Genomic DNA, 17620 nt, shown 5'->3' with positions numbered 1-17620 from the left:
AATAGCCGCAGTTTGGCAGAAGCCTGTTCAGAAGGAGATGTAAATGCTGTGCGAAAGTTACTCATTGAAGGGCGAAGTGTAAATGAACACACTGAGGAAGGGGAGAGCCTCCTTTGTTTAGCTTGTTCTGCTGGATACTATGAGCTTGCACAGGTTTGTATTCTCAAAATAAGTTCATGGGTTGTTTTGTTTTGTTTTGTTTTTTAATCTGGCCTGCTTATTAAGGAAATAATAAAGTGTCAGTCATTAGGCTCATTTTAACGAATAATTTTGTTAGATACATTTTGTGTTTATAGGCTCTTGTACTATATATAGTATGACTAGGTAAGTGTTAACATGTTCAAAATTTTTTAATGAAAATACCATTTTCTAATATTCTTTAAATTTCTTTCATAAGGTTTTGTTGGCAATGCATGCAAATGTGGAAGATAGGGGAATCAAAGGTGACATCACACCTTTAATGGCTGCTGCTAATGGAGGACATGTCAAAATTGTGAAGTTGCTGCTAGCTCATAAAGCCGATGTCAATGCACAGTCTTCAACAGGTTATGCATATTTCTTCTATAGTTTTGTTAAATTTTAATACACTTTGGTAATTATTTCACATGAAAGTGATCATTAGTGATGATTTTGCAGTTTCCTTAATTATACATTTGCATAAGTCTGTGCATTAGGTTTAAAATATGTAGAACACATTTTAAATGAAATTTTGCTAGTTCTGTGTATGAGTGCGGTTACTTGGCCTTTTAAGGTTCTTTTAGATTAAACACTGGCCCAGTTAGAAGGACTACCCTTTTAGAAATGGGGAAGTGTAGGCCGTGGCTCTCAAATCCAGGTTTTCTATTTTTGGGGGGAGAAGGGAAGAAAAGATATGGAGAACAAGAAGGATATGGGACAAAAGGCGGGTCTTTCATTACCTCCTATTATTTGTGGCCTGTAAGAAAAGAAAGTATTATGAAAACATTGTCCTGCAAGGGACATAACTTCAGTCTAAACTAATTTTTTTTCTTTTAAATTTAGTCATAGATAGATTTGTATAAAAGCTCTAAAATTATATGAAAAGATATGTTGTACATTTTGTTCATGCAGGATTTTCAGAAATATTGAATGTTTTAAATAATTTTTAAAGTCTACAAGTTCTGGTTTGAAGCAGTTTTAGAAATTCCATTTTACCCAGAAGGTTGATCTCTTCCCTCCCCCGCAACACGGGAGATTTTTATCAAGAAGGAATATATTTGAAATTGCTTTAACTTTGATCAATTAACTGATGTTTGAAATTGTAGAGAAAACAAATATGTATGAGTAAAAGGAATGGTATGTGGTGTATCTATGTATAATGAATAATTACAATCCCCAAAAAATAAAGCTTGTGAAACATTGATTAAAATTAAAATGAACATAACTTTTCTTTCATCTGAAAAGTTAGTTTCAGAATGGCTCAGTTCTTTTATAACTCTATAATTGTGGTAAGTATATCTAATTTTCCACATGTATTTGACCCTGATTTTAAATGGAAAGAATAGGGAGTTGATTTCAGTAAGATAAATGCAATGAAGAAAATACTTATATATATGTATGTATGTATGTTATCTAAATTTATTAAGTTTTTTCAGTTTTTTCTTGATGCTAAGTTAGGCTCTTTTAATTGGTATGTTATGTTAATGTGTTTTTGTTTTTCTTTATTAAAATAGGCAATACGGCACTTACTTATGCTTGTGCTGGAGGCTATGTAGATGTTGTAAAGGTGCTCTTGGAATCCGGTGCTAGTATTGAGGACCATAATGAAAATGGTCATACTCCTCTTATGGAAGCTGGAAGTGCTGGACACGTAGAAGTAGCCAGATTGCTGCTAGAAAATGGGGCTGGCATTAATACGCATTCCAATGAATTTAAAGAGAGTGCCCTTACTTTAGCTTGTTACAAAGGTACAGTATAAAACATTTTTAAAAAATACAGTTTTAAACATGTGAAATGACAGTTTATATTTTTAATTAAAATAAAAAATAAAATTAAAGTGGTAATAGGGTTGTAATTAACTGATAAAAGCATTTAAAGTATTTCAAAGTTTAAAAGTCTAATATGTAAACTTTTCAAATGTAGACTCAATAGTATAAATGTTGTCACTGAAAAATGACTTAATTGGTACAATTACTTCATCAGAAAGTTAATATAAAATGTATTTTTAAATGGTGTACTTTTAAATGGTTTTGCATGTCAGAATATTTTCCCTAGTTCACACAAAAGAATCCTGTTGAATCCAGAAGTGTTCAGCCTATAAGTTTAAAAGAAAACACAATAAAATAGCCATATTGATCCACCAACAAGAAGGTGCTTAAGCTATTTCTCATGATACCAGGAAGAAAGGAGAAAAATTGAAGAAAAAGGAGGGGCTATGAGAAGAAAAATGAGAAGTGGTATGAACAATTTAGAGTATCATCAACACGTGTAATAAAATTAGAAGTAAGAACTGGTTGAAATTGAGAACATCTACCCATATATAACTGTACAGAGTGGGGAACATGATAAGTGATGTCAATCAGCCTGAAAATCTTAATAATACAGAAAAGTACTCTCTTAGGGCAAGATAATTGTCTGGAAAGATGCCTTGTCTTCAACTAGCTAATACTCTAGATTCTGCATTCTTAAAAGATAGCCACAGAGCCAGGTATTTTTCAGAATCCACCTTTATGACATAAATTTCTATAAACTAAGCAACTTTTTTAAAAAGCAGATTTCATGCAGTTTGTCTGCATAGCTATTCAGTTCAGTGTTTTATATTATCTGCAGCTGTGCAGTTTTGTATCATAGAAAAGTAACAAATTCTTGACTGAGGTATCAAGAAAAGGCTCTTGCAAGGTGAGTACAAAATTTAAGGAGACACTCAATATTGAATCTTCACTTACACAAACTTATGAGTGTGAGTGAATACCTTCTTAAATTTTGCACTCCTAACTTTGATTGCCTCACCCTAGTCTTGGCCTCAGTGTTGTTTCATTCTGTTTCCAAGTGGCCAAGGTTGTGTGAGGTCTTTTGGAATAATTTCCTTTAAAAAACATGGCTAAAATAATGCTTAGATGCATAAGTGACTAAAATTTAAGTTAAATGCGAAAATATGTATTTAAAGTGTTCTTGATTATCTGGTGTTAACAGATTTTCAGATTAAGGGTGATTAGTTAGCACAGCTGAGGTGCCTAGTTTTCCAGTTCTGTTTGGTAATTAGGCAGAGGCTGGTCTTCTTTGGGAAGATGAGAATTAAGCCTCGAGAAGAATTAAGCCTCACCAAGGCAGGCTGATTGGGTGGCTCTCTCCCCTTTTCACAAATATTTTTGAACCTGGAACTGCCTGTATTTTACTACTGAGTCCCAGCTAGCCAGAAGAGCATTGAGATGGGGCTCCATATAACTGCTATCTGTCTCTTTGCGTGTAGCCCCACTTTCCAAAAGGGGCATCTGAGGTTGGGGTCTGCAGGCTTTAACTAAAAGCCGAATATAGAACAGCTGGTGGAGAACATCTTTACTATTGTCAAGGACCCATGAACCTTCTCCCTTTCCTCTGGTGAGGTCTCCTAGGACATAGGTTAATAAGCGGAGCTGGGGAAGGGATAGAACTCAGACTGAGACTGAACATTGATGTGGATCTTTGAGAAAGGAGAATGATAGAGAGGAAAAGGAGAGTGGAGGGTGGAGGGTAGGTGTTTAGCAAAAACAAAATATGGCAGATGCTGCACTTATTCACTAAAGTTAGTTTTAATTGTTTATTTCTGATTCTACCATTCACTCCCCCCTAGTCTCAGTTGATTGACAACTGAGTACCCCTCATTCCAAATAAAATCAAGAAAAAATTAATTTTTTAAATTGTTCTTTGCATAGTATCTGAAATTCTTTCTAAAACATAATGTGTCGTCTTTGTCTACTCATAAGGTGTCTTTATCTGAACTGAAGCATATGGTTTATTTGAAACTACATAAATATATGTGTGTGTGTGTATGAATGTTTATATCTAAATAAATAAATATAGACTAAATGGTGTTGTTTCAAGAATGTTTTTAATGTATGCAGTTCTCAACTTACAAGCAGATTGTTCCTAAAAAGTTTGAGTTAGCTATTGAAACTTAAAACATATTTCTTCGTAGAAATAGCTTCAGTGATTATAATCATCCCAGGCTAGTAGTTCATGAAGGCAAATTTATTGTACACCATAAGTAAAATAACTATAACATGCCTGAACTCTTATAAGGTTGTAGAGAGGATATTCTGGGTGTTGGATTTTAATGGCGTCTTTGTTCATCTGTAGCAAGGATTCTAGTAGCAACAGTTTCTAGGGCAACAGGGTAAGGAGTAGAATAGCAAAGGTCACTTGTGTAAGTTGTGTTCAGCAGTTGAGGGTGGCTTATAGCTGACTTCAATATTATGCTTATAGATTTAATTGTGCTATAATTAAATATAACTTCAAAATGTTGGAATTTTTCTTATATTTTTTGGAATAAGATATCTTAAAGTAATCTTATACACTTTTGGTTTAGGACACCTAGAGATGGTGCGATTTCTTTTGGAAGCAGGCGCAGATCAAGAGCATAAAACAGATGAAATGCACACTGCTCTAATGGAGGCTTGCATGGTAAGATTATTGAAATATATACATACATATAAATATATTTATATATTAGGTAGGAAAGATAGTATACAACGAATGTCTTTTCCTTGAGTTCAAAGATTTAGTTTATTATAGACTTATTGTAGACCAGAACCTCAGCTATCTGAATTATCAGTAGTTTTCAGGGCCAGTTGTACAATAATAACTTCTATTAGAGGTACTTTCTGAGGCTTTACAGCACAGTCTTCATCTTCTTAGTCTCACATAAGTGTACTGATGTTACGTAGTTGCACAAAAAGTAGCTTTTTAGAAGGTTGATCAAGGATATTAAAGAAGAGACTATAATCCACAGTACTCACATATTAATTACTAAGCATAATATATTCATTAAACCAATAATTTTATTTATCAGAACTTTGAAATTAGACTATTATTTGTGTTACCTAATTCTCCCTCTATCATGGTCTTTTTTGAGCCCTGAATTCCTTTTGTAAGAACTCATTTTTTTTTTTTAGAAAGTGTACCTGGGAATGGTTAATAATAATGCTCTTAAACGTTGTATCTCAGTCTTTGATTGGTGGCACAGAAATGGGTCAGAGTAACATTATAGACAGATTCATGAGAAAAAGATGCCAAAGAAAGAAGGCCCCAAATAAATTTGAAGTTTCTTAACTTCCCTTTGGAGAATGAGTAAAAGGATGTTAAATTTTAATTACTAATTTAAAAAAAAATACTATGTAGCTATTTAAGGCTTGAGTTGTCTTTGTTTTCCTTATGGTCATGTCAGTATTTGCTTTAGTAAATTATTTTTTTAAACAAATATAAGTTTTCTTTGAAAGTTTTGAGTTCCCCATCTCTGGGGTTGTTTTGAGGATTAAATGAGATAATACGTGTAAAACACATCACTGATATTCCATGATAAGGAATTTAAAACATCCTTGCCACTCCCGCTAGAGTAACAACCTTTAAGTATATTAAGAAATTAAAATTAAAATGGAGTATTTTATAGACAAAACCAGCATGCATTGGAAGTGTTATAAGTAAATGAAAGATAGTAGGGGCCAGACATTTGGAAGCTTGCTAAGAGATTGAGGTTTTTAACTTTAAAGGAAATGTAGGAGTTGACTATTTACGCGGGAGAAAATTCTGAGCTGGAGGAACATCAGAATAACCATAGTAATAAGACATTAAAATGGTATAGTATGAGAAGTATGGAGGCAAAATGGGTATGACATGTTAAAAAGAAAATCAGATGCCTGTTGTGTGAGGTAATTTATAGAAGGAAAAAAGTAATATCAAAGGAAAGAAAGGAGGGAAAATGGAGCCTTGGAGTTGCCAGTAGTTAGGAAGCTGTGGTAAAGGAGACAAGATAATAAGAGTACTTCTGTTTTCTTTTTTTTTTAATTTTCATTGGCATTTGAATGTTGAACAGCAAAGGAAATACCATGTACATGTTGTGTTTTCCTTCCCTTAACATATCATGCACAGTTTCCCCACTCCTTCAAAAATGATTTCATTTTTCTTTTTCTACCTATTCAAGCTTTCTTGTTCTTACGGTTTCTACAAAAAATCTAACTTTTGCTTTCTAAATTTTATCTTTTAAGCATTTAAGTTTATATCGTGTGCAATGTCGATGTTGGTTAACAAGCTTCTTGATTGAAGACATTTTTCTACATGTTTTATATTCTCAATCTCCATTTCCTACTGTATACTACAGAAATATAGAAAAGTCTTAATACTTATGACCCAGCTGTTAAGCATATGTTTATTAATTCTCATTCGAGTGGAGATCAGTAAGCTTCACTGTATAATAATTGAGAAATCTTTATATTTTAAAAGACTTTTTTTTAATGGTGCTGATCTAATTTTTTAATTGCATTATAATTAGGATGGCCATGTTGAAGTAGCTAGGTTACTTCTTGACAGTGGTGCCCAAGTGAACATGCCTGCTGATTCATTTGAGTCACCATTGACTTTGGCTGCATGTGGTGGGCATGTGGAACTTGCGGCTTTACTTATTGAAAGAGGAGCTAGCCTGGAAGAGGTCAATGATGAAGGTTATACACCATTGATGGAAGCAGCTCGTGAAGGACATGAAGAAATGGTGGCATTACTTCTAGGCCAAGGTAACCATTCCAATCAAGACACTAAAATACAAATGTGTAAAATGTAAGATTATAATTGTATAAAATTAAATTCAATATTTCATATTTCTAGTGGATTTGTCATGAGATGTTGTCACAAAACTAATGATAAAGTGTTTGCTTGGACAATTGCTTCCATACTGCGCTAAATAAAATCAAATAGACTCCTTTATCATAGAACTTTCAGAGCCATTAAGTGCTATGTGATTAAAAACAGCACTGGAAGTGGGGTGGGTAGAGTTGTAGGTTGTGTAGGAGCATATATGAGATTCAGCATTTCTCAAGCTACTATGTTGATTGAGAGAATTTCTTTTGGGGCAGAATACCTAGTAATAAATATTTGATATATCTAGTATTTCATGAAACATAGTACAGGAAATTCTGCTATAAGGACTAACTTGATAAAAATGTAAGAATAAGAATGCACATATAGGAAGCTGTCGAGCTCAGTACATATGGAATTCTCTTTTGGGAAAAATGAAAGCGTTACTTTACTGTATTAAGATGCCTTAAATTTAGAAGTAATCTCCCACCTCTGTTCATATTTGTAGTCTAATTTTTATATCTCTTTTAGAATAAAGATTTTGTTTGGACAGATTTAAGAGGAATGGCGTGTTTTAATAAAACCTTTTTATTAAGAGGTAATAGTGACTAGAATTTTAGCATAGATTTGGGACAGACTCCAAATCACAACTGCACTTCTTGCCAATTTTATAACTTCAGACATGTTTCTAATCTTTTGTGCTTCAATTTTGTTATCTGTGTGGTTGTTATGAGAATTAATATATATAAAGTTTTAGAACACTGTCATATAGTACCTGTTAAGTATTAGCTATGTTGGTAATGGTGACAATGATAATGTTGTGACCTTGAGCAAATTAATTAACCTCAATTTCCCTAGCTGTCAAATGGAGCTGATAGCAACAGGCTTTCAATATTGCCTGGGAAGTACCAATAGCATATTAAACATTAACTATTATTATTAACATCATCAGTATCTTTATTATCATTATTTTTGAATCTTTATAATGAGGGAAAGTAATTTATTTATTTTTTTTTTCTAAGTCCTTTTATCACCCGACTTGTACCTTCTGGCTTAGTAAATCTTAATCCAGCTGTGTACATCAAGTATGGACTAGTGGATATGACTTTGATAGTTTATTTTTAACTACTCCCCTGAGTAGGGGAGAGGCAAATTATTATTTAGTAATGTAAGTGTTCATTTTTGAAATATAATGTCTTAGGAAACAATCGTGTTTTGCTTATCTCTGAAATAAGTTGATGACTTTCTCTCAATAATTAGAATCTTTATTTTAGGAGCAAATATCAATGCACAGACAGAAGAAACTCAAGAAACTGCCTTGACTCTGGCTTGCTGTGGAGGCTTTCTGGAGGTGGCAGACTTCCTAATTAAGGCAGGAGCTGATATAGAACTAGGGTGTTCTACCCCTTTAATGGAAGCTGCTCAAGAGGGTCATTTGGAGTTAGTTAAATACTTATTAGCTGCAGGTAGGCATTTTTGTATTTGGGAGAAGTTTTTTATATGATTTATTTAAGTTAAAATGTTATAATGCAAATAATTTTTTCTGGTATTAAGATATATTGAATGTATGTGAAAAAATGATGTGATAAAATTTGTGTGTATTCCGAAAAAATGATTTATCTTACTGCTGTTTTTTTTAATTCAAATTATTGGGGTGACATTGGTTAATAAAATCAGATAGGTTTCAAATGTACAATTCAGTAATATGTCATTTGTGTGTTGCATTGTGTGTTCACCACCCAAAATTAATTCCTCCCTTCACCAAATATTTAACCTATCCCTGTTTACCTTCACCCTTACCCCCACCCTCTGGTAACCACTATTCGTTGTCTGTGTCCATGAGTCTCTGTTTGTCATGTTTGTTTGTTGCTTTCAGTATTATATCCCACATATGAGTGAAATATAGTTCTCAACTTTTTCAGTCTGACTTATTTCACTTAGCATGATAATCTCAAGATCCATCCATGTTGTCACAAATGGCAGTATTTCATCTTTCTTATGGCTGAGTAATATTCCATTGTATATATGTACCACATCTTCGTTATCTAATCATCTATCGAAGGCAACTTTGGTTGTTTCCATGTCTTGGCCCCTGTGAATAATGCTTACCTTATTACTGTTTGAAGTATCTAGAGCTTTAATTTCAAGCAGTGATCTATTTCTGTTTTTTGTTTTTTCTTTTTTGATTTTAAAGATGCCGACAATATTCTCCATTTCTAGATTGCTAGAAATGGATAAGGCTATTTTGTCTAATTTGAAGATATCTGGCTTATCTAGAAGAAATTTCTGTGTCCATCATTAATGTCTTATTTTTTTATTAAGTCTGTGTATCATTTAATACTATTGCAGGAGCTAATGTTCATGCTACAACAGCAACAGGGGATACAGCACTAACATATGCCTGTGAAAATGGTCATACTGATGTAGCAGATGTCTTACTTCAGGCAGGAGCAGATCTGGTAAGCTATGTCACTTTTTAAATCCTAATATTTAAAACTAATACAAGAAATTAATTTAAAATTAATTGGAGATTATAGACAAAGGTATTTCTTTAATTCCAATTTTATGTTGGCCTTTTTACCTTTCTTTATCTCATTTAGTCTAGTTTTTCTTTTCTACACAGTTTGGCATCCATTAGTATTTTCCTTATTAGCAGGACTTGCAGATGTACTACCCCTGTCCCCTACCAAAAAAATGAAAATTTTGTGTTAGATATGTTAATACAAAATTATTTTCTCTTAAGTATTTAACCATTTTTAGAAACTTTTCAGATTTGGTGTAAAAAGGCAAATATAGCTTAGACACATTTCACTGTAGCTTAGGAAATAAGTTGTACCTATACTGTTCAGAGCATTATTAAATAATAAAGGAGTTAAAAAGATTAAGTATTTAATAATCTTTTCCTTCAACATTTAATTAAGTAAGAAGGATAAAATACTCAGGTCATCATAAGGAAGATTATAAAGAGATGTCATAGGGAAAATACAGAGAGTAAGCAAGATCAGAAGAGGTAAAGACATCATCTGGGATACTACATTTTGTGCTGTGTAAGGTTTAGAAAGATACTTATGGCAATGTTGTGACAAAAGAGATATTCTAGTTGGAAGAATAGTATAGTATGAGTATAGCCTAAGAGGTAGGGAAGTGTAAAGCAAATGTGCATGGGGAAAATAGTCTTCCAGTTTAGCTTGTGAGAGAGTAGGAGTGACACATGAAAAGATAGGTTTTAACTAAAACGTAGACACTTATATGTCTATGGGACTGAGATCAATAAGCAAATGTGTTTTCCTGAAAAAGTTCATAGATTCTAACAAATTCATATGCAGGCAGAAACAGGCACCTCCATTATTACTTAGTCAATTAATTTATCTTGCCTTATTTATGAAAGTGGAGGATTGAATTAGATTACTATTGTGGTCTCTTTCAGCTCTGCATGCGTTGGTACAACTCTTGAAGTGCTTATGACACACATGATATTCTAGTTAGCTGTGCGTATATTTCTTATTAGATTTTGAACTTCAGCTTAGGGAACTATATTTCTGGTGTTTACTACAGTAGCTGTGAAACATAATGCTAATAATGTTGATTGTTTTGAGAGGCCTGTGCTAAAGTACCACTCACTGTTCAAGTTCCACAATCCTTTTTGTGGAGAGAGAAGGAAAAATTATCCAGATGGATTTAGGTGAGGGTGTCACAATGACATGACTGTAACTCCAATTCTTAAATTATTTTTGTAGAACTTATTTCTAATTTGAGATTTCTTAAATTTAAATGTATTCCTTTATTTGCTTCAAAGCATGATATTTAGATTCAGAAATTAGTCCAATTCTTTTTCTTTTGATGTTCATGAAAAAGAGTAATTGTTCACTGACAATTAAATATCAATTAAGTCTGTGTTTTTTAAACAGGAGCATGAATCTGAAGGTGGAAGAACTCCTTTAATGAAAGCTGCGAGAGCTGGTCATGTTTGTACTGTTCAGTTCTTAATTAGTAAAGGTAGGTTTATGTAAAAGAAGGTTTGTTTTTTTTTTTAAATCAAAGATGTCTATCTCTTGCACTCAAGTATTTAGAGATTGAGGGGTAAAGGACATTTTTTTGATATCACTTGGTGGAGGGACAGCTGCAGAGATTTTGTAAGTGGGTAGATGATAAACATCCTGCAGTATATAGAATAGTTCCAAAACTATGAACAGCCATCATAACTGATTACCACCCTAGTCAAGAAACATTTATATAAACAAAAATTTCTCTATATAAAACTTTGAGGGTTTAGATTACTTAGTCTGTTCTGTTCGTGTAATAATATATCTTGAAATTGGATTTTTATAATATTTATCCCACTGAGTAACTTGAGGGCAAGTAACTTTTCTAATTTATATTTCCTGGGGCCTAAATTTTCCTTTTTTGTAAAATGGGGAGAAGTGGTGGTCATAATTATAGCACAAAAAATTTTCAAAATTGAAATGTGACAAATATGCCAAAATACATAGAGGATTTTCATTCATGGTTAGTAATTCTACTTTAAATACCAAAGACTTTAATGATAAATTGGCATCTGATTACTTCCTTTAAATTATTTCTTAGGTGTTTACTACATAAGTTCAAATGTATAGAAAGACTGTATATAATTAAAAAGGCAGTTATGCCATTTCCTTCTTAGAAAAAACAGTTAAAGAAATGTCCAGTTTGTAATTGTTTATAGGTAAAGAAAATAAATGAGAAACATCTTACTGGTCAAATTATTTTAGGGAATTTGAATACTTACTTGTGATGTATATTTATATAACAGTATTCTAAAAAATGGAATTATGAATAGAATTATTTACATAATCACTATCTCCTCTTTAGTTAATTTTAATTATCCTGATTCCAGTTTCTTTTTGTTATTTTATTTTCATTTTTCACATTGCCTAGCACAGTGCTCCAAATCTGGGATCAGTTCATATCAAAGAGTAAATATACTAGTTTTCATTCTTAGATATTCCCTTTGAAAAAAGATAATACTATTACTTTCTATTCTGTTTTCGTTCTCTACATATTTAGCCTGTAGAGGGCAGTGTGGTTTATTTTCATTGGTTTTTAGTCATGTTTTTTGCTTAGTAATTTAAAATGTAGGTAAAATTTCATTTTACTTTTTAAAAAGTGTTTATATTAGGAATGGTATATGCTTTTATTCTTTTACTGGCACATGCTGAACTATTTATAGATGATAATTTCATATAATTTATCATGTCCGGGATTTGCTTTATAACAATTCAGGGTGGTAAGAGGAGAATTGATGTGAGTATATGTGAAACAAAATTGGCTGTGCATTTATAATCATTGAATCTGGATGATGGCTCTGTGGGGCTTCATTATACTATTCTCTATTTTTTATGATTTTGAAATTTATCATGATTTAAGACACAGTGCTCTATTAACATGATTTTTCATGCTTTGTCTCTTTCAGGAGCGAATGTGAATAGAACTACAGCTAATAATGACCATACTGTACTGTCCCTGGCTTGTGCAGGGGGTCATCTGGCCGTGGTGGAACTACTTTTGGCTCATGGGGCAGATCCTACTCACCGTTTAAAAGTATGTAACTCAAATGTTTCAGGTAACATTGTGATTAATTCTTCATTCTTGGAAATTATAAGATATCATCTCTCAGTTCCATTTATAATAGCATTATAAGTGTATTCGTTTTCTCCTGTTTTATTAGAGGAAAGTGTTCTTTATTAAACCTAAGATTTTAATGTGTCTGGAGCCTGTTGTCTTTATCTTCCCTAATTGTTCTGTAGGTTAACTTTTTTTAAAAAAAATTTTTCCCTTCCATATTCACTCTTTTAGGATGGCTCGACTATGTTGATAGAAGCAGCAAAAGGTGGCCATACAAGTGTTGTTTGCTATCTTTTGGACTATCCTAATAACTTGCTCTCAGCGCCTCCACCAGATGTCACTCAGTTAACCCCCCCATCCCACGATTTAAATAGGGTAAGATTGAAAACTAAAGCATTTTATATTATATCTCCTTTATTTCTCTCTGGCTCATAGTTTCAGTTTAAACTAGATGTTTTTTGTTCTATTACGTAATTCTCTTTATAGACATGCACTTGATATGGTTAACGAACATCTAATATAATATTCAGATTCTAGATTGATAGAATTTTGCCTTGTCCTCTTATTTGAATTCAAAGTCCATTACAAAAATATCATGGAAAGTAATTGAGTACCAACATATTTTAAGTAAATATATCATAAAGAGTAATGCTACATTAAAAATATTTTAAATAAGTCTTAGTAACTTATTCTTCATTTAAAGCATATTATCTAATGGAACGTGTAGAAAAAGTAGAAATATAATTAGTTTCTTTCGTCTTAGGCTCCTCGTGTACCAGTTCAAGCACTGCCTATGGTTGTCCCACCTCAGGAGCCTGACAAACCACCTGCCAATGTTGCCACTACTCTTCCCATCAGGAATAAAGGTCAGTTATACTTCTAAAGACTGTTTCTAACATGTTGTCCAGGTAAAAATGATAAAATTACAAAAACCTAGCCTTTTAAAATTATTTTTCCACAAAAAATGAATTTTACTAAGTTGGCATAATTAAAGATTTTTTTCACCAATGAAAACATATGTTATTGGGAGAGAAGATAGTTAATTAGCACTAATTTGTGCTAGAATTAGAAGTATTAGCAGGAGAAATTCAGATGCTCATCTTTGATGCAGTTCTGATTATCTATGATTTCCTCTAATAACTAGCATTTCTATTCATGTTGAAATGTGAGGCTGGGTAACATTTTTGTAAATTACTTAAATTTCTGTAATGATATGAGGGGTAAATAACAAATTAGATCAAACTTAAAATTTATTTTATAGTATCTGGTTTAATATATATATTATATCTGGGATACCTTTTCTCAACCAATAATTCAAAGTTAACTTCAGATATGCTTGTTTCTCTAGAATTCTGAGGTCCATATTTATTTGATTTGTGGATGTTACACCATGCATGTTCATAAGTTATGTCCCACAACATTGCAGCTACTAGTTTGACTCAGTTTTTCTTTTTTAAAAGTTTCACCTGAGGAACCAATCTGTTTTTAATTTTTTGGTTTTTGGCTACCTGTATTATTTTACCAACAAGAATACTAAGTATTTCCACCAGCTCTTTCCAGTCACTACTAACAACATAGAGTCTTGGCACCTTTTTCAGTTGGTATAGCAAACAGCTGAGTGCTGTACCTGTAGCCAGATGTGTTTATTCATCTGGCTGTCAGAAGATACAGTGGATGGAGTAGTCCAGCATCTTTTCTTCCAGGGAAACTGAATCCCAATTCTCTCCTTGCCAGGTAGCTGTGTGAATATCTGAATTTATATCTTGCCTTTATCAGTCTTAAAGATGGTAGGCCCCACCAAAGACATATATATTAGTTGAATTTTAATATCCTGGTACTGCTCAGTGGTTTGGGTACTCTTTGTGTGTATGTGTGTGTGTTTAAAAGGCACAGATCTGAATAATTTAGTATTATTATTCTGTTCTTTTGGTAAGTTTTACATCTTTATGACCAGATGAAGTATCTACACATAGCCTTAGATTTTACTTTAATTGCACCACTTGGATATCACAAATCTGCATCCCTCTATTATCTAATTTTAGCCATGTGATATTTTAAAAATTCTGAAATTTCCCAAAGATTACTCTATGCACATAAAATACATACATTTTATATTTATGATAAAGAAGGTGGATTTGTTTTAAACTCCTTAACAGTGCATTCTCACCTTCTGTGGCTATGATAACTTGGTGCATAACTGTTGGCACTAAACCTCCCAACAGTAACTCTGTAATGAGGATGCCATTCATGTGCACTTCTGAGGGGGTTTCTTTTTCACACAGCTGCTTCTAAACAAAAGTCCAGCAGCCATTTGCCAGCAAACAGCCAGGATGTACAGGGTTACATCACCAATCAGTCTCCAGAGAGCATTGTAGAAGAGGCTCAGGGAAAGTTAACAGAACTGGAACAGAGGATAAAAGAAGCCATAGAAAAGAATGCACAGCTGCAGTCCTTGGAACTGGCTCACGCTGACCAACTTACCAAGGAGAAGATAGAGGAGCTGAACAAAACAAGGGAAGAACAAATTCAGAAGAAACAAAAGATTTTGGAGGAACTACAGAAAGTAGAACGAGAGTTACAACTGAAAACTCAGCAGCAGCTAAAAAAGCAGTATCTAGAGGTTAAAGCTCAAAGAATTCAACTTCAGCAGCAGCAGCAACAGTCTTGCCAACATCTGGGACTACTAACTCCTGTTGGGGTTGGAGAACAGCTTTCGGAAGGAGACTATGCACGATTACAGCAAGTGGATCCCATTTTGCTTAAAGATGAACCCCAGCAGACTGCTGCTCAGATGGGTTTTGCACCAATCCAGCCTCTGGCCATGCCTCAAGCTTTGCCTCTGGCGGCAGGTCCCTTACCTCCAGGGTCCATCGCAAATCTTACAGAACTGCAAGGAGTGATAGTTGGACAGCCAGTACTGGGCCAAGCACAGTTGGCAGGGCTGGGGCAAGGAATTCTGACAGAAACACAACAAGGGTTAATGGTAGCCAGCCCTGCTCAGACCCTCAATGACACGCTGGATGACATCATGGCAGGTGGGTTTATATTGTTATGAGCAGGTATCAAATATGATTTGCTTAAGGCGAGTAAGAGTGTGCCAGAAGTTTTTGCTATACCCAACTTGAGAACTATTTTTGGACTCTTGACCCATGTATATTTTTTTTAAATGTTAGTTCAATCTCAGAAGTTCTCAGATGGTTACAGGTCAAATTAAAGATTAGCTCATTCAATACAAGTGACTGAAACTTTCTGGCTTAGCTGGGTAGGCTGGGAATCTAGGTTTTATAGTAGTGGTGGTGATGTCTAATTTTTTTGTTTTTGTTTTTGTTTTTTCTCTTTAAGTTAATGTAAGAATACTAAGATTGAATTTTGGCTTTTTTGCTTCTGTATTCACACCAATAAACTGGGAAATTGATAGTTGAAATGCAAAACTAGTAGGACATCAGAAAGCTTATTTCTGAACAGAAATACTTTATATCCTAATGGATCAGACTTCAGACCTGATGGATTAAAAAAAAAAAACAAACTTAAACACCTTTACAACAATAATAAAGTACCAGACCAAATAGGGTTTGCTTATACTGTATGTCAGTGATTTTATCCCCTGTGAATGTTAATGTGTAGTCTCTTTCTAATTGTACTATGGGAAGGTGCGGTCCCCTGTCAGTATCATAAATGACATCTCTTTAAATGTAGAGTCAGAGGAATTTTATTCCATTATAACTAGTTTCATTGGCTAGAAGAAATATTTTAGAAGGTTGTTTTAATGGTTTTAGTTTTTGGTACTTATTTTTCACGAGTTCTGTAACAAAGTAGTGCAGTGAGATTTTATAGGATTATAAGCTGTAAGAATGTATACTGAAAAGGAGAATTTTCTTTATTTGAAAATGAAGGACAAGAAGAAAAAGGGAATAAATAGTTCTCCTCTTTTTTTACTTTTTGGTCTTTACTTAAAAGATAATTGAATTTTTCTAATTTTGAAACTTTTAGTAGCATTATATATTATGAGGTGTTATATGTCATTTAGCTTTATCTTTTAAAAGACTAAAACTAAATTGTATAGTGTTGAGATATTTAGCTGACATTCAGAAACTGAGAAACCAGCAGAGATAGATTTTTTATACTTAAAAATTGCTCTAAAGTTTCCCAGCCCTCTTTTAATATCACCTCAACAGTAATATGTGGAATGAAAGTCTCTGCTACTCTTATAGGTTGCAATAACTACCTTGGAAAAAATACTATTAATCGTTAGTAAGAAATGTAAAGATTCTCATAGATTCTTTATAGTTATAAAATTTTTCTAGATTTGAAGATCACTGCTAATCACCATTAGCTGGTTATAATAATTAGTAATACAATTTATTAGTAAGACATTAGATATCTTATGAAAATTGAAGCACAGTAGCCAAAAACTACAAATTGATAATTACTTCCATGGCCATTAATTGAGGTCATAATGATATTCTTTCTCTTATGTCAATTGAATTACAAAGAATGTATAGAGTTAAGTGTTATTTATTCAATTAAATGAAGAATGGGCATTCCATATCATTGAATTTTTAAAATTTTTTTGACATGCTGTCAGAATCTAGCTGTCAGAAGCAACAATGATTTGCCAGTTATATAGATTTTATGCTGATTAGAGTTGTCAGAGGTTTGTAAACTAGTTTTTCTGTTGATTGATTGATCAAACATGAACAATTAAATTCTTCCTATGTGTTCCAGGTGTTTTCATACAAAAAAGTTTTTTAAGCATATAACTTTTCAGGAAATATGACATCTGTCATATTATAAAAATACTTTACCTCTTTATTATGCTCATTTGTATGGGGAAAGGAGAGATGGCCAGAAGGAAGAACAGGATTAAGAACATTCAGCTACCTATTGCAACCCATTCCTGTCATCATGCATTTGCACATGCATAAACATACATATACTCATGCACTCACTTCCACAATATTTCTTTAAACTTTTTCTGTGATAGTACTTGTTCTTTCTGTTGATTAATGACTGTTTTCATTTTTTTCTTTGGGTTTTTAAATATCTTACAATCTCATTAGGCTCCGTCTTCCCTCCTTCAGCATAAACTTTGTTCTTTATCTGTTAGTTCCCATTTATTAGACTGCTCTTATAAGGTTCAGTATCTTTTTCTATATACTTGGCTGGCTAAAATCTTGTTTTCCCTGTTCTCCGTGCTTACCAAAGCAAAATCAGTTCCCTGTTTATCCACTTAACACCT

The 17620-nt window shown here is 33.1% G+C and overlaps 1 protein-coding gene across 5 annotated transcripts in view; it reads left to right on the top strand.

Annotated features, from left to right (window-relative positions):
- The window catches only part of ANKRD17 (ankyrin repeat domain 17), a 139830-nt gene that overhangs the window by 70143 nt on the left and 52067 nt on the right, over positions 1–17620 (top strand). For 3 of the 5 annotated variants that reach the window (XM_015593512.1, XM_015593511.1, XM_006917299.3), the window contains exons 4-15: positions 6–153; positions 398–545; positions 1692–1925; positions 4523–4617; positions 6482–6719; positions 8055–8246; positions 9130–9239; positions 10689–10776; positions 12230–12357; positions 12613–12756; positions 13145–13247; positions 14664–15416. In XM_015593512.1, coding sequence (XP_015448998.1) covers positions 6–153; positions 398–545; positions 1692–1925; positions 4523–4617; positions 6482–6719; positions 8055–8246; positions 9130–9239; positions 10689–10776; positions 12230–12357; positions 12613–12756; positions 13145–13247; positions 14664–15416 — 2381 coding nt within the window. The remainder of the gene's footprint in view (positions 1–5; positions 154–397; positions 546–1691; positions 1926–4522; positions 4618–6481; positions 6720–8054; positions 8247–9129; positions 9240–10688; positions 10777–12229; positions 12358–12612; positions 12757–13144; positions 13248–14663; positions 15417–17620) is intronic. The other 2 variants (XM_015593514.1, XM_015593513.1) reach the window with 1 other exon arrangement.

The sequence above is a fragment of the Pteropus alecto genome, unplaced genomic scaffold (assembly GCF_000325575.1).
Source record: "Pteropus alecto unplaced genomic scaffold, ASM32557v1 scaffold237, whole genome shotgun sequence".
In the NCBI taxonomy this organism is placed as follows: Eukaryota; Metazoa; Chordata; class Mammalia; order Chiroptera; family Pteropodidae; genus Pteropus; species Pteropus alecto.
Note: the sequence above shows the minus strand (reverse complement) of the source record. Positions and strands in the feature narration are given on the sequence as shown.